At 38.0% G+C, this 18265-nt stretch overlaps 1 protein-coding gene across 2 annotated transcripts in view; it reads left to right on the top strand.

Annotated features, from left to right (window-relative positions):
- The window catches only part of HIBCH (3-hydroxyisobutyryl-CoA hydrolase), a 117118-nt gene that overhangs the window by 51108 nt on the left and 47745 nt on the right, over nt 1–18265 (top strand). For both annotated transcript variants that reach the window (XM_025403891.1, XM_025403892.1), the window contains exons 7-8: nt 8478–8556; nt 17671–17816. In XM_025403891.1, coding sequence (XP_025259676.1) covers nt 8478–8556; nt 17671–17816 — 225 coding nt within the window. The remainder of the gene's footprint in view (nt 1–8477; nt 8557–17670; nt 17817–18265) is intronic.

The following is an 18265-nucleotide window of genomic DNA, read 5'->3' as shown; positions in this document are numbered from 1 at the left end:
GCTATTGTGAATAGTGCTGCAATAAACATATGTGTGCATGTGTCTTTATAGTGGAATGATTTATAATCCTTTGGGTATATACCCAGTAATGGGATTGCTGGGTCAAATGGTGTTTCTGGTTCTAGATCCTTGAGGAATCACCAAACTGTCTTCCACAGTGGTTGAACTAATTTACACTCCCACCAGCAGTGTAAAGCATTCCCATTTTTCCCCAGCCTTGCCAGCATCTGTTGTTTCCTGACTTCTTAATAATCACCATTCTAACTGGTGTGAGATGGTATCCCATTGTGGTTTTGATTTGTATTTCTCTAATGACCAGTTATGATGAGCTTTATTTCATGTGTTTGTTGGCCACATAAATGTCGTCTTTTGAGAAGTGTCTGTTCATATCCTTTGCCCACTTTTTGATTTTTTTTTCTTGTAAATTTGTTTCAGTTCCTTGTAGATTCTGGATATTAGACCTTTGTCAGATGGATAGCTTGCAGAAATTTTTCCCACTCTATAGGTTGCCTGTTCACACTGATGACAGTTTCTTTTGCTGTGCAGAAGCTCTTTAGTTTGATTAGATCCCATTTGTCAATTTTGGCTTTTGTTGCCATTGCTTTGGGTGTTTTAGTCATGAAGTCTTTGCCCATGCCTGTGTCCTGAATGGTATTGCCTGATTTTCTTCTAGGGCTTTTATGGTTTTAGGTCTTATGTTTGAGTCTTTAATCCATCTTAAGTTAATTTTTGTATAAGGTGTAAGGGTGGTCCAGTTTCTGTTTTCTGCACATGGCTAACCAGTTTTCCTAGCACCATTTATTAAATAGGGAATCCTTTCTCCACTGCTTGTTTTGTAAGATTTGTCAAAAATTAGATGGTTTTAGATGTGTGATGTTATTTCTGAGGGCTCTGTCCTGTTCCATTGTTCTATATATCTGTTTTGGTACCAGTACCAAACCAGTCTTTGTAAATTACAACCAAACTTGTAATTAACCAGTCTTTGAAAGTTAATATTGGGCTACTCTGGGCACATTGCCTATGGGTTAGCCCTGCTCCACAAGGAGTAGTTTTAAAAAATTGCTTTTTGTCTAGAATAGTAATATCTGAACATATGGGAGTGAGTGCTGATTCCTAGTTGCAGATTAACATATTTATATGTTTGAATGGATTTAATTGTCTTTTTAAAGTAATTATAATGAGATGTTCTTTTAAAGCCAAAAATAGAGCTGTGTCGGCTTTTTTCTCCTATTGAACAGTCTGAAAACTCATCTAGCTAGGTTTCTTAATTAAAAAGTAGAGTCTTAGGTTGCCTAAATTTTGCCTTTAGGGATGCCAAAAACTTAAATAGGAAGTCATTTTTATAGCGACAGAGTAGGAGTTTGACTACAGTCACATCCTTTTTCCGTTTGTGTTCAAATGTTAATTATGCTTGTCCATATTAACATTCTTTATAGTAGATTATATTACTACGTGAAGATGATTGTTTAATAATAACACAGTTAAGAAACAGTGACTATCAGAGTGCTTGGGACACCATAAATATAAGGCACAGAAGGGTTAAAAGAAAGAAGATAGCATACCACACTAACTAGAGGAAAGTGGTATAACTTTTTAAATATCACATGACGTACATTTTATGACAAAAACTTTTATTTGAGGTAGGACATACCATAATTGCAGAATGGTTAGATGGTACCTTTAAATTTTAATGTCCTATGAGTCTGTTTCTGTTGTGTCTTTAGCTGTGGTCTTTTCTCATATGTCTGATTATTTCTGAGTATTTAAAATGCAGATATTTTTGAGTCCTAGGATGATATTCTCTCTCCAAAGAAGATGGACCTTTGTTTCTGGTAGGTGTTCAGGCTAAGGGCACTAGCAGTCCCAGATAATCTCAGTCTAGTCAGGACTTCAGAGAATTTGAAGTTAGACTTAATTCTAGGTCATCCTAGAATGATGGCTTGAATCTAGGCTATCCTAGTTCCTGAGGTGTAGCCCTTAGAGGCCAAACTTGGCAAGCCCTAGATTTCCGTTTTTGCTTCTTTAGAAGATAAGGCTTAGGTCAATCTGTTTCAAACTTTATTCAGCTTTTTACCATTTTAAGATCACTGATTATTGAGCGCAGTCAATACTTTATAATCAATCAACTGCAGAAAGATACTTTGTAAGTACTTGTCGAAAAGCTTTGGTTTATAACTAAATATGAAGCAGAATTACTTAATGAATTCCATAGTGAACAATATGGCACTAGTACTAAAATGGAGAAACTATACGAACAAACCTTTGCCTATCTGAAATAACTCTCCTGGCATGATATTTTCAAACATTTTAATATGACTAATCTTGGCAGGGTGCGGTGACTCACGCCTGTAATCCCAGCCCTTTGGGAGGCCGAGGTGGGTGGATAACCTGAGGTCAGGTGTTCGAGATCAGCCTGGCCAACATGGTGAAACTCCGTCTCTACTAAAAATACAAAAATTAGCAGGGCATGGTTACATGCGCCTGTAATCCCAGCTACTTGGGAGGCTGAGGCAGGAGAATCGCTTGAACCCAGGACACAGAGGTTGCAGTGAGCCGAGGTCACACCACTGTGCTCCAGCGTGGGTGACAGATGGAGATTCTGTCTCCAAAAATACGAAACAAAACAACAAAGTCATGAGATTTATAGATGCTGTCTTCACCTCACTCTCCCCATCACCCCAGCTTCACCTAGAACATTCATACACTGTGGACAGAATTGGTCTTCTAAAAATTAAAAATAAAAATAATAAAAATAGAAATGACTAATCTTGGCCAGGTGCAGTTTCTCATGCCTGTAATCCCAGCACTTTGGGAGGCTGAGGCAGTTGGGTCACCTGAGGTCAGGAGTTTGAGACCAGCCTGGCCAACATGGCGAAACCCCGTCTCTATTAAAAATAAACAAATTAGCCTGGTGTCGTGGTGGGCACCTGTAATCCCAGCTACTTGGAAGGCTGAGGCAGGAGAATTGCTTGAAACAGGAGGCGGAGGTTGCGGTGAGCTGATATTGCCCCACTGCTCTGCAGCCTGGGCAACAAAGCAAGACTCTGTCTCAAAAAAATAAATTAATTAAAAATAAAAATAAAATAAAAATGACTCATTTTGTGACCAGGTGCGGTGACTCATGGCTGTAATCCCAGCTTTGGGAGGCCGAGGCAGGTACATCACCTGAGGCCTGGAGTTGGAGACCAGCCTGTCCAACATGGTGAAATCCCATCTCTACTAAAAATACCAAAATTAGGTGGGTGTGGCAGCGCACATCTGTAGTCCCAGCTGCTCTGGAGGTGAGGCAGGAGAATCACTTGAGCGCAGGAGACTGAGGTTGCAGTGAGTAAAGATCGCACCACTGCACTGCAGCCTGGACGACAGGGTGAGACTCTGGCTCAAAATAAATAAGTAAATAAAAATGACTAATCTTGTAAACAAGTGGAAAGCTCTAAAAGGGGAGATAGGTAAAACCACAATCATAAGAAAGAAAAGATTCAAACATATTTCTTTCAGTAACAGATGAAACAAAGACATACTGAGTACGTATATTTTTGTGCACGTATTTTATATGCACATATGTGATTTGAATGAACATTGTTTAATAAGCTTGACCTAATTAACATGCACTCAGTAACTACAGAATTCACGTTCCATTTCACATGTGTATGAAACACTTGCCAAAATAGGCCATGGAATTCGTCTTAATATATTTTAAAGGATTAGTTTTACAGAATATATTATCTGTCCCCAGTGGAATTAAGGTTGCAATCTGTAATAGAAAGATAACAGGGAAATCCCAAATGTTTGGAACGTGAGCAGTAACCTTATATGACATCACAATGAAATGATCAAAATCCAAAAAAAAAAAAAAAGAAATTTAAAATCAATAAACAGTAAATATCAAAGCTGAAAATTATTTTTATAGACCATTAAAACTGATAAATCCTTAGTGATAAGTTGTTAAAGACAAAGGTAAAAGCAGAGTGTGTTACAAATCTAGAAATGAAAAATAGCACATCCCTATAAAACCCATAGCCATAAAAAAGATTACGAGAGGATGTTATGTACAACTTTATGCTCATATATTTCAAAATTTTGATGAAATGGTCAAATTTTTATATAATCCGTAACTGTTAAAGTAAATCTTTAAAAACCTTTTCACAAAGAAAATTTCAATCCCAGGGGTTAGGGAGGGATTACTGAAATAATACAGTAAATGTACCGTAAGCAAAGTGAACAAACTGTAATGTGTTAAGAATGAGAACTTCTGTTCATTCCAAGCCATCCTTGAAAGAGTGAAAAGGCAAGCCACAGACTGAAAGCATATTTGGTATACATCTGATAAGGGAATCATGTCTAGAATATATGAATTTCTACCAATTCAAAAATCCAGTTAAAAAAAAAAAAAGCAAAAGGTTAGAACAGACTTTTCACAGCAAAAGGTTAGACATTTCACAAAGATACCCAGATAGCTAATAAACCTGAAAAAGCTCTCAACTGCATTAATCATCAAGGATATGCAAATTAAAACTGCAGTGAAATACTAACATATAGTCATTAGAATGCCTAAAATGTGAAGGACATCTTGAAGTGTTGGTGAGGATGTAGGCAGCAAACTTGTATACAGCTAGTGGAGTAGAAATTGGTACTACCACTTAGGAAATTTTGATATATTTTACAATTGAATGAATCAATAGGTTTTTTTGTTTTTGGTTTTTGTTTTTTTTTTTTTTGAGATGGAGTCTTGCTCTGTCCTCCAGGCTGGAGTGCAGTGGTGCAATCTCAACTCATTGCAACCTCCACCTCCCAGGTTCAAGCGATTCTCCTGCCTCAGCCTCCCGAGTAGCTAGGATTATAGGCACATGACACCATGCCTAGCTAATTTTTGTAGTTTTAGTAGAGACAGGGTTTCACCATGTTGGCCAGGCTGATCTTGAACTCCTGATCTCAGGTGACCCGCCCACCTCGGCCTCCGAAAGTGCTGGGATTACAGGCGTGACGTGAGCCACCGTGCCTGGCTGATTAATAACTCTTTGACCTGACACTTTTACTTATATCTGACCAAAATGTGTGCACTTATGCACCAAAACATATGCAGAATGGCCACTGAATTGTTATTTGCAGTAGCCAAAATGGAGACAACACAAGTAGCCATTCATATTAGAATGGATTAACACATTGTTTATTCATACAAAAGGATGCTATGCAGTGAAAAAGAACAATTACTGCTATATACAAGAACATAAAATCTCACAAGCATAATGTTGACTGAAAGAAGTCAGATAGTAATATATATTCTGTGATTCTATTTATATCTAGCTAAGCCAGAAAAAGCTCTAATCCTTTGTTAGAGGTCAAGATAGTAGCTACTTGAAGGATGGAGGGTGTAGTGACTGACAGGGTGCATAATGCAATTTCTGATAGTTTTTATCTGAGTTTTGGTTACATGGGTGTGTTCATTTGGGGCCAACTCATTGAAACTATATGCTTGCGAACTTACTATTTGTTACTGTTTGTGTACCTTTAAGTGGATTATACATCAAGAAAGTTAAAAAAAAAAAAACAAAAAAGGAAAGCCCGTGTGGCTTACTGGAGAGAAAGTGAGAAAGTGGGGAATGGTAGACTATAAAATCAGGAAGGTAGAAAGGGACCAGATCATATGGGACCATATCAGTCATGATAATATTTTAGTGTGATGGGAAGTCACTGGAGACTTTTGGGCAGGAGAAGGACGTGATATGTTTTACATTTGAATAAGTGTGCTTTGACTGGTATGGAGATGATAGATTGTGGCAAGAGTAGAAGCAAGATACACTAGCCCTGGTAAGAAAGGATAAAGGCTTCAAGTAGGGTTGTAATGGTGTAGGTGGTGAAAAGTGGCCCAGTCCAGGATATATTTTGAAGTTAGATCTCTCAGGATAGTTCGTAGATTACATTGTGGGGTAGGAAGGAAAGAAGGTAATGCTGAGATGTTTGACCTGAGCGGCTTGGTAAATTGTGGTGCTATTTACTGAGACGAAGACAGAGGGAGGAGCACACTTAAGGAGAAATCAAGAGATTTACTTTTGATGTGTGAAGGTTGAGATACTTACTAGACATTCAAGATGAGATGTTAAATAGCTGAGTAGAGAAATCAGGGATGGGGAAATAATTTATTAGTGTTTTAGGTGGTGCTTACAATCCTAGGGCTGGAAGAGATCTCCTAGGGAATGATGTAGACAGGACAGAGTTCAGTGGGGTAGAGTGAAGTGGAGTAGAAAGATGGCATCTAATTATTGTGGCAGATCAACACTTTGATATCAGGGAGAAATGAAAGAGCAACTAATGAGTTAGATTTTAAAATAGGAATGTATGGTGTCTCAAAATCCAGTAAAGCATTTCATAAAGTAGGAATGAGCAACTGTCATATTACTGAGCTGTTTAGCTAGTGGTCAGCTTGATGAAAAATGAGATTTGACTACTGGGTTTGGTAGGTTTGGGGGAGAGTATTTGGGGAGAGTAGGAATTGGAATAAAGTATTGTATTTGGAGAATGAATCTGTATAAAAATTAGCTAATACAATAAAACTTGAAGACTTTGGAACCTTTTTAATCTAGCAAAGGAGTATCAGCTAAGATTAATGGTCAAATAAAATGTAAAATCAAATTTCAGAAGTTAAGGGGGACTGCTTACAAGTAACCTATAATAGATTCTTTGATGTAAGGTAGAAAAATTAGTTATGAATCTGCCATTAGGGTTTTACATTTGAAATGGTTCAGCGTATTCCTAGTATCTTCAAGTGAAGTGGCTTGACTATTCTGAACCTTCATCTTTATTGAAAGGCTTTAAAATTGGCTCTTAATGATACTTTTGTCCGTGGTCTCTTATTCTGATAGTTTTTCATTAATAACTTTTTACTCGAATCTTGATGTCTTTTCTTTAATTCACTATTATCAGCCAATGCTGAAACAAAACATAGTATGTAATATAAGATAACGAATGGAATCAATGGATCAGTTACTCTGCATGGATCTGTAGTTTCTGTGTGAAGTAATATGGGGCTTTTAAGTTTCTTTTTCCATAGAGTTCAGGAGGTGGAGAGGGCCCTCTGTAGAGAATTTGGTCTGTTAGGTTGTTCTTTTGTAAAGGAATTAAGATTCCAGAAGATGTGATGGGAATAGCTAGTCAGGGACAGCAGTGTTAGGAGGTTGTGTTGGGAGGGAAAGCACAGGACAGTATTTCAGTGAATATATGCTGGGGGCCCAAATACTTATGTTGTGTGTTGCTGACGACAGGATCTAGGTCTAGTTCTAACTGAAAATGTGGTGAAGAGACATTTTAATTGGAAAGAACAGAGACTCACTCAAAAAGATCCTCAAAAGAGAATGGGGCAGTTATTAGACAAGTTCAGGGACCATAAGCATTGCTTATGTTCCTGAAAATTGGACTGCAGGTGTGGGCTTAAGGCAATTTTAAGTTGTGTGTTTATTTTTCTCTCTCTGCTTCTTTTTATGTGTTTGTTTTGTCTTCTGTCTTGTACAGACTACAGCATTCTCAGGGTTTTTTTTTTGTTGTTGTTGTTTTTTTTGTCTCTACCGCATATAATAACAGCTTTTACTTGGCTATCATGTCATCTTTAACTCAAATGTCAGATGACCTTTAAGCTTCACTGCCTGTCATCAGCTGACAACTGCGCACTGTGTTTAAGTACCTAGGAGTAAGAACCTTGTCTAATTCACCCCTGCCCCTTTGCGCCCCAGGCCTCTGAATTCTGGTTGGTCTCCATTGGCTGCCCTTGGGTCCATTGCCCATCCCTAGTTCAGCCCCTCCTGGGGAAAGGAAAAAAAAGTCTCTGGGAAGAGCAGATTCCCTTAGAGAAAAAACAGTGATTGAGCAGGCAGTGGCCTTCTCTAGTATGTCTTCTTACCTTAGAAGTTTTATGATTAATTGAAATTGTAAAAGCTTAAAATTTTGGAGGAATGGCATGAAGCCCCCATGGCTAGTGGAATGAATGTGGGAAGAGTGATGGGTGATAAAGTCAAAAAGTTAGGCTAGGCCAGGTGATGTAGAGCCTTGCAGGCCATGGAATAGAGTGTGAATTTTATATATGTATAGTTGTATATATTATTATATATAAAATATGTATCAGATAAGTATATACATTTGTTCAAATATAAGAAATACATAGGGAAAAAAATCTGTGGGTTACTTATCAAATTGATAATAGCTATGTGTCTCTGTGGAGGAAGAGAATAACCAGACTAGGATGGGGGTATGGTCAGACTTCATGTGTAAATGTTTAATAAAGGGGAATATAGTCATGTGTTGTTCGTGGAATTCAAAGTTAATTGAAGGAGGTGGGGACAGCCTATCCCCGAAACAAGTTCCTGTGGAGTATAAAGATAATTTATTTGCTTTGTACTTTGTAATGTAATGTTTGTAAGTTTGTGAATTGTTTGCTTTTTAACAATATTTTTAATACCCCCCTTTCTTTTTTTGCCTTTTTTCTCTAGGGAGTTGGTCTCTCAGTCCATGGGCAATTTCGAGTGGCTACAGAAAAGTGTCTTTTTGCTATGCCAGAAACAGCAATAGGTAACAACCAGAATTTTTTTAATAATTACTTTTAGCATCATCTTCTTTTAATACATTTCAGAGTTTACTGTTGTTGAAGGAATTGAGGAATCTTGTGTGAGATACAACAAGGAAAGGATTTTAAAAAAGAAATTAAAGAGGAAGATAATTAGAAGTCAGTATCAGCTCAATAATTGTATCTGAAAACACAAAACTGAGAACATTAAAGGAGACATTAACACACTATAAATAAAACATTAACACTATAGATAAGATATCATTAAGGGAATATATTTTTGCCTTTAGATCTGTGCAGTTTTGAGTTCTGATCAAAACTCTCATATGACACTTTTGAGTTAATTTTTGTATATGGTGAGGGGTATGGATCATCTGTATAAGTCAAAGTTTATTTCGTATATGGAAATACAATCATTCCAGTACCAACTGTTGAAAGAGTATTGTTTTGCCACCGAATTGTCTGTGTAGCTTTGTTACAGTTGTCTGTAGATGTCAATCATGGTTGTTGTCTTGGTTAGTGTTGCTTTATAGTAAGTCTTAAAATCAGGTGGTGATAATGTTCCACCTTTGTTCTTTGTATCTCACCAAGTTGCTTTGGCTGTATAGGTTCTTTATATTTCCATATGTATTTTAGAGTTACTTGTCAATTTTAACAAAAAAGCCTGCAGGTGAATTTAGAGAGAATTGACATCTTAACACTATCGAGTCTTTTCAGACCTGTGGTCAAGATATATTTCTCCATTTATGTAAGTGGTCTTTAATTTCTCTGAGCATGGATTTTTAGTTTTCAGTTTATAGGTCTTATCTTTTGTCATATTTATCCATAAGTATTTCATATTAATGATATTTTTGAAAAAGCTTTCAGTTCTAATTGTTATTTACCAGTCTGTAGAAATACAGTTGATTTTTGTATTTACCTTTATCATGCAGACTTATTAAACTCACTTATTAGTTTTAGTTGCTTTAGAATTGAATAGAATTCGATTCTACTGTACTGGAATTCCTAAAGAGACAGTTATGTCATTTACAAGTAAGAGCAGTTTTGCTTTTTCCTTTCTAATCTGGATACCTTTTATTTCTTTCTCTTACCCTATTGCGTAGAATAGAACTTCCAATACAGTGTTGAATATAAGTGGTGAGAGTGGACATCTTTTCCTTGTTCCTGATTTTAGGGGAAAGCATTTAATCTTTTACCAATTAAGTTAGATATTAAGGTATATGTTTTTCATTTAAGATCAGGAACAAGACAGTGATTCCTGCTCTCATTGTTTCTGTTCAATACTGTATTGAAAGTCCTTGCCAGAGCAATTAGGGAAGAGAAGGAAATAAAAAGGATCCAAACAGGAAAAGCAGAGGTGAAACTGTCACTGCTGATGACATGCTCTTATATATATATGTAGAAAACTCTAACAGCTCCAACAAAAAACTGTTTGAACTAATAAGTAAATACAGTAAAGATGTAGGATATAAAATCAACACATAAAAATCAGCATTTCTATACACTAACAGCAAACTATTTGAAAAATAAGAAAACAATTTCATTTACAAAAACATCAAAAATAATAACATACTTAGAAATAAATGTAACCAAGGAGGTAAAATCTGTATGGCAAAACCCCATCTCTACAAAAATAACAAAAAGTAGTTGGGCATGGTGACGTGTGCCTGTGGTCCCAGCTGCTCAGGAGGTAGGAGGTAAAAGGATGGTTTGAGCCCTGGAAGCAGAGGCTGCAGTGAGCTGAGATCATGCCACTACACTGTAGCCTGGGCAATACAGCCAGACCATGTCAGACACACACACACACACACACACACACACACACACACACACATCTGTATACTGAAAACTACAAAACTTTGATGAAAAAAATTGAAGACGCAAATAAATAAAAAGATGTATTCCATGTTCATGGATTGGAAGAATATTTTTAAAATGTTCATGCTACCGAAAGTAATCTACAGATTCAATGTAATCCCTATCAAAATCCCAATGTCAGTCTTCAAAAAAATAGAAAAAAACAATTCTAAAATTTATATGGAACCAAAAAAGACTGCAGATAACTAAGGTAATCTTGAGCAAAAAGAACAAAGCTAGAGACTTTGTACTGACTTCAAACACTATTGCAAAGCTTTAGTGATCAAAATAGCATAGTACTGGAATAAAGATGGATACATAGACCACTGGAAAAGAATAGCAAGCTCAGAGACAAATCCATATATTTGCAGTCAAGTGATTTTTAAGAAAGATGCGAAAAATACATAATGGTGAAAGGACAGTTTCTTCAATAGATGATGTCAGAAAAACTGGATATCCATGTGCAGAAAAATGAAATTAGACCCATACCTCATATTATATTTAATAAAAAACTGAAATGGATTAAAGATGTTGTCATACAACCTGAAACTGCAAAATCACTAGAAGAAAACATATAGGAAAATGATATGACATTAATCTGGGCAGTAATTTTTTTGCTTTGACCCCAAAAACTCAGGCAACAAAAACAAAAATACACAATTTCCTTTGAATCCATCCAGCATCCAGTCTACACTGATGCAAGGGGTGGCTCCCAAGGCCTGTACACAGACAAGTAGAATTATATCATGTAAAATGCTTCTAGAAGCACAGCAAAGAAAACAGTTAGCAGAGTGAAGAGGCAACGTCTTCCAATCTCTGCTTGTTGCCTAGTTCCCAAGTCACTTCTACATTTTCAGTTATCTTTATAGCAATGCCCTACTTCTCTGGTACCAGTTTTCTGTATTGGTCCATTCTCACATTGCTATAGAGAGCTACCTGAGACTGGGTAATTTATAAAGAAAAGAGGTTTAATTGGCTCACAGTTCCACAGGCTGTACAGGAAGCATGACTGGGGAGGTCTCCAGAAACTTACAGTCATGACTAAAGATGAAGGGGAAGCAAGTGCATCTTCATGTGGCTGGCAGGAGAGTGAAGGGGGAAGTATTGCACACTTTAAAACAACCAGCTATCATGAGAACTCACTATTATGAGAACAACGGGGGGACATCTGCCCCCATGACCCAATCACCTTCCACCAGGCCCCTCATCCAACACTGGGGATTACAATTCAACATGAGATTTGAGTGGGGACGCAGAGCCAAACCATATCAGAGCCTTTCAAGGAATTTGTCAATTTGTTAGCATAAAGTTGTTCATAATTGCTTTTTTGTATATATCCCCTGAAGTTCACGTGTTGGAAACTTAATTCCCAACTCAGCAGTGTTGAGAGTTGGGACCACTAAGAGGTGAGTGGGTCATGAGGGCTCTTCCAGTTTTTGCAGGTTGGTTCCCGATACAGGGATAACTTCAGCCCCCTTTCCTCCTGCTCTCTTGTCCTATCTCACCCTTGCCTTTTGCCATGGGATGATGCACCAAGAAGGCCCTCGTGTGATATTGACACCATGATATCGGACTTCCCAGCCTCCAGAACTGTGACAAATAATTTTTGTTTTCTAAATTACCCCAGTCTGTGGTATTCTGTCATAGCAACACAAAATGGACTAAGACAATAATATTCCCTTATTATCTTTTTAATATCTGTAGACTCTGTAGAGATTTTTGGCTCTCATTCTTGATATTGGTCATTGTGTCTTCTCTTTTTTTCCCTGATCAATCTAGTTAGAGGTTTATTAATTTTATTGATCTTAAACAGATTTTTGTTTTCATTTATTTTTTATTTTGCTGATTTCTGCTCCAGTATTCATTCCTCCTTTTTTTCTGCTTATTTTAGATCTTGTTTGCTCTTCTTTCATTTCCTCAGGTGAAACCTGAGTTCACTTGTATGAGATGTGGGTATGGAATTCGATTCTACTCTGGTTTTTAATTTCAGTAATTTAAAGATGTTACTACACTGTCTTCTCATTTAATTTCCTACAAAAAGTCTTTTCTCTTCTTTATTTTTGTTCCTGTGTCTTTTTATTTTCTCTTGCTGCTCTTAAGATTTTCTCTTGATCACATGTTTCAGGCCATTTGGTTATGATGTGCTTTGGTGTTCTTCGTATTTCTAATGCTTATGGTTGTTGAGCTACTTAGGTTTATAATTTCTGTCAAATTTGGAAAAATTTTTGCCATTATTTCTGCAAATATTTTTCTTCCACCCATTCCCTTTTCAGGAATTCTGGTCATACTTCTGTAAGGCTCACTTATGCTTTGTTCATTAAAAAAATTTTTTTTCTCTCTTTCATTTTAGATAGTTTCTGTTACTGTGCCCTTAAGTTCATTAATCTTTTCTTCTACAAGATCTAATCTGCCCTTAATCTCATCCAGGTATTTTTCAGCTTATACATTCATTTCAGTTTTCATCTCTAGAAGTATGATTTGGTTTTTTTTTTTTTTTTTTTTTTTTAGACGGAGTCTCGCTCTGTCAACCAGGCTGGAGTGCAGTGGCTGCATCTCAGCTCACTGCAAGCTCCGCCTCCCGGGTTTATGCCATTCTCCTGCCTCAGCCTCCTGAGTAGCTGGGACTACAGGCGCCCGCCACCTCGCCCGGCTAGATTTTTGTATTATTTAGTAGAGACGGGGTTTCACCGTGTTAGCCAGGATGGTCTCGATCTCCTGACCTCGTGATCCGCCCGTCTCGGCCTCCCAAAGTGCTGGGATTACAGGCTTGAGCCACTACGCCCGGCTGGTTCTTTTTTTAAAAAGAAAAATCTTCTGTGTCTCTATTTAACTTCTTGGATATATAGGTTATGTTTGTGATAACTGTGTTAATGTTTTTTTCTGCTAGTTTTTATATTTATGTCAGTTCTCTTTTTTTAAATCACCTCTTTATGGTTAGTATTTTCCTGCATCTTTAGATAGCTCATAATTTTTTATTGAATTATAGATATTGTAAACTTTGTTGGGTGCTGGATGTTTTTGTATTCTTTTAAGTATTTTTGAGATTTCTTCTGAGATGAATTTAAATTCCTGGGAAACATCTTAATATTTTCAAATGTTATAAGATTTATTATTTTTTTGCAGGATTGGAGCAATGCTCCAACTAGGGCTAATTATTTCCCACTACTGAGGCAAGATCTTTCTTTGTGTTCTGTGCAGTGCTCCATGACATCAATCATGAGTTTTTCTAGTCCAGGTGGTGGGGAACATGCTGTTTTTAGTCCTGTCATGTGTTCTCTGTAATCATTTTCTGTGTTTCTTTCCTTAGTCTCGTGTAGTGGTGTGGTTAGGTGTTGTGTCCTCACCCAAATCTCATCTTGAATTGTAATCCCCGTAATCCCTACGTGTCCAGGGAGAGATGTGGTAGGAGGTGATTGGATCGTGGAGGCAGTTTTTCCCTTGCTGTTCTCATGGTAGTGAGTTCTTACGAGAGCTGATGGTTTTATAAGGGACTCTTCTCCCTTTGCTCCTCGCTCTTTTCACTCCTGCTGCCATGTGAGAAGATCCAAGCTTGCTTTGCCTTCTGCTATGATTGTAAGTTTCCTGAGGCCTCCTTAGCCATGTGGAACTATGAGTCGATTAAACCTCTTTCCTTTACCAATTACCCAGTCTTGGGCAGTGTGAAAACTGACTAATCATGTAGTTTCTTCACACACACACACACACACTCTCACACACACACACACACACACACACAGTCCTTTCCTAAGCTAAGTACTTAAAAGAGACACCCTGCAGATCTCCAGGGCTTTCTCTCTGCAGCTCTCTCCACTCTAGTACTCTGTTCTGGGAATTCTAGCTCTCTTGGTTTCCCTAGACTCATAGCTTCATCTTCTCAAATGAGGGACTATACTGGGCCTGGGAACTCACTCAAGGCATGAAGTTGGAGCTGTTCTAGGATTTACCTTGTTTGTTTTCTGATATTCAGAGACCACTTTTCTTTATTGCTTGATGTTCAGTGTGTTGAAAACACTATTGATCCATATATTGTGTTTGTTTTTATAGTTGTTTCAGGTAGGAGGATAAGTCTGGTTCCTGTTACTCTATCATGTCCAAAGTGTAAGTCTCCCAGATAGCTACTTTAAATTGGATGATTAAATATGCTCTCAGTGGAGTTGTCCTTTAAGCTGAGATTTGAATGACAAGAGTCAGCTGCATGAAGAACTGAGAGAAGAATATTGTGGCATTGAGAAAAGTTAGCTCAAGACCCTTAGGTAAGAATGAACTTGGCCTGTTAAAGGAACAAAATGGAGGCAATCTGTGTCTGAATCGAGGGCAGGAGTGATGTAACATGCTCTCAAAAGGGTACATGGGGGCCTCTGGTGAGGAGTTAAGATTTAAACCTAAATATGGGAATTTGTGGACGAGTATAAAACAGGCAATGACATAATCTAGTTTGTATTTTAGTACCATGATTCTGGCTGCTTTGAGGATAATGGATTGTAGGGGTTGCAGAGTAGAAGCAGTGAGATTGGATAATAGGTTATTACATTAGTCTAGAGCTATATTGTCCAATACTGTATAGCCACTAGCCACAAGTGGCTTTTAAAATTTTAATATACATTAATTAAATTTAAAGAAAACAAATTCAGTTCCTCAGTCACACCAGCCATATTCCAGGTGTTTAATAGCTACAAATGGCTAGTGACTATCTTACTGGACAGCAGAAATTATAGATTTCATCATTGTAGAAAGTTCTGTTGGACAGCACAGTCTGGAGAGATTTTGGCTTTGGAGTAGTGTGGAGGTATAGAGTTGAATACAGTGAATAGATTTGAAACATGTTTTGGGCTTAACAGACTTGCTGGTATAATGAATCAGGAGTAACTCCAAGGTATTTAGCTTGTGCTACTTGATGGATGAGGCTGATTAGGGAAGGAGCAGGGTAGTTGGAGGTTTGTGAATTAATAGTTGTACTTTTGCCATGTTAAATGTGAGATACTTATTATCCATGTGGTTCTGTTTAGCTGGCAGATTTAAGAGTTCGGTATTCAAGGGAAAAGGCATGACTGATTTCGTAGTATATTATGCTTCTAGGGCTGCATAACAAAATACCACAAACTTGGTGGCTTAAACTGCTGAAATTTTTTTTCTCACAGTTCTAGAGACTAAAAGGCTGAGATCAAGGTATCAGCAGATGGTTCTCTTGAGCCCTCTCTCCATGGCTTATAAACCGCTGCCTTCTTGCTCTGTCCTCATATGGCCTTTTCTCTGTTCACATGCATCCCTGGTATTTCTTCCTCCTCTTATAAGGACACCAGTCCTGTTGGATTAGGATCCCACCCTTATGACCTCACTTAACCTTAATTACCTCTTCAAAGGCCCTGCTTCCATATACAGTTACATCAGGGTTAGGGCTTCAACATAGGACTTTTCGAAAGGACACAGTGCAGTCCATAGCAGGGAGTAATCAGCATATAGATGCTATCTAAAGTCATAGGAGTTAAGGGAAGTGTGTATGTAGGAAAGAGGAGATAGCCTAATATGGAGCTTAGGCGCAGTGAGCAAGAGGTCAAGCAGAGGAGGTGGCGTCAGTGAGGGAGACTGAAAAGAAGCAGAATTGGGGCAAGGGGGAAAAAAGAGAGAATGTGGTACCCTGGAAGAGAAGAACGTGTTGTCAGGATGGAGCGTTTTTCCACTTGGGCAGCATGCTGCTAAGGCTCTGGGGCAGGAAAGAGTGTAGAATGTTAGGGAACTGAAAGAAGACCAGAGTGGCTGGAGTATAGGGAGTGAGTAGTAAGGGATGTAGTGGAAGAAGTGGTAAGGGGCCTTGAAGACTTTGATAAAGGTGTTTGTTTTAATCCAGAAGAAATAGGCAGCCATGGGAGGGTTTTAAGCAGTGGAATGCAAGACTCTAGTAAGGATTTGTGTTTTAAAAAGATCAGATTTGGCTATTGTGTGGAGAACAGTTTGGAGGGGAAATCAATAAGACGTGATCACTGATGGGGATTAAGGGGATGGTATGAGAAAGTGTCAAAGATGGATGGTTGCATCCTTTATTGAGGTAGGTGATGCTGGAGGAAGATTGTGGGAATGGCACGGGGAAGTTATGAGTTTAACTTGAGACCTAGCTAGTTTGAGGTACTAAGAGATATTTCTGTTTACAGGAGCATGATGCTTTTTCTTTTAAGTCTAGAACCTTTTTGTAAAGTAGAACTGGAGAGAATTTTAGTGTTTGCATTTTTATCCCAACATAATTAAAGGAAACTTCAGAACAGTTACATAAATTATAAAACTAGAGGGTCACAGTTGTTTAAGATCTTAAACACCCAAAGGAATATGCTGGTAACTACTTGTATATGTGCTATTTTATTTATTTTATTATTATTATTATTTTTATTTGACATAGAGTCTTGCTCTGTTGCCCAGGCTGGAGCGCAGTGGCGTGATCTCGGATCACTGCAACCTCTGCCTCCTGGGTTCAAGCGATTCTCCTGCCTCAGCCTCCCCAGTAGGTGGGATTACAGGCATGTGCCACCATGCCTGGCTAATTTTTGTAATTTTAGTAGAGACAAGGTTTCACCATGTTGGCCAGGCTGGTCTCGAACTCCTGACCTCAGGTGATCAGCCCTTCTTGGCCTCCCGGCCTCCCAAAGTGCTGGGATTACAGGCGTGAGCCAGGTACCTGGCCTTGCATGCTATTTTCAGTTGTTACCAGTAGAGAATTTTTAAATACTGGTGGTTAAGAAAAAGGTAAATACAAATGATTTTATTAGGTATAAACCTGTTCATTTAGTAGGACTCGTGGTTATTGCATCAGTATTTAAACATCTTGAATATTAGATAATTGACTAAGTTTGGGAAATGATTTAAATGGTAATAATTTTGCTATAGTAGGCCATAGATTATGTATTTTTTTCCTGTGCTGATTTGGAAATAGTTTTTTGAAATTTTTGCCTATTTTGGAGATTCTTCAAAAGTAAATCAGTGGTGAGAAAATTTAGGTAACATACTTCTAATATACAAAACATTATGTCATCAAATACTTCACTGACTTCTATAGAAATGAAACATGAAGGTTTTGAAAAATACCCAAGTTAGTACAGTTTATTATAGCAAGTCTTTTGTGATATTGATTGCACTGTATAGTATTTAGTTTAATAATATTTGTAATGTGTATTCAAGCTCCAGAGAGAAATGATTGTGTGATCTACAGCAAAGAGGTTATATTTATCTTTTTCATTTGAATCACCATTATCTCTTTTTGTTACATTTAATTACAGGACTGTTCCCTGATGTGGGTGGAGGTTATTTCTTGCCACGACTTCAAGGAAAACTTGGTTACTTCCTTGCATTAACAGGATTCAGACTAAAAGGAAGAGATGTGTACAGAGCAGGAATTGCTACACACTTTGTAGATTCTGAAAAGGTACTTTTTCGGATGTTTGCATTTTGTATTGTTGGAATAACAAGACAAAATAGTGCGTGGGAAGGTACAGTGGGTGGTTGAGATCCACAGACTTTTGGTGAAATCGTGGTGTGAATCCTGGACCTCTTAGTTTATAGCTGTGATACCTTGGAGAAAGTGCATAAGCTGTCTAATTCTGTTTCCTCATATGCAAACTGGAGATAATGATACCTGGATTCAGGGTTGGTACCTTTAGTGAGTATTTTTTTTTTTTTTTTTTTTTTTTGAGACGGAGTCTCGCTCTGTCGCCCAGGCTGGAGTGCAGTGGCCAGATCTCAGCTCACTGCAAGCTCCGCCTCCCGGGTTCCCGCCATTCTCCTGCCTCAGCCTCCCGAGTAGCTGGGACCACAGGCGCCGCCACCTCGCCCGGCTAATTTTTTGTGTTTTTAGTAGAGACGGGGTTTCGCCGT

This window comes from Theropithecus gelada, chromosome 12 (assembly GCF_003255815.1).
Source record: "Theropithecus gelada isolate Dixy chromosome 12, Tgel_1.0, whole genome shotgun sequence".
NCBI classification, from domain to species: domain Eukaryota; kingdom Metazoa; phylum Chordata; class Mammalia; order Primates; family Cercopithecidae; genus Theropithecus; species Theropithecus gelada.
Note: the sequence above shows the minus strand (reverse complement) of the source record. Positions and strands in the feature narration are given on the sequence as shown.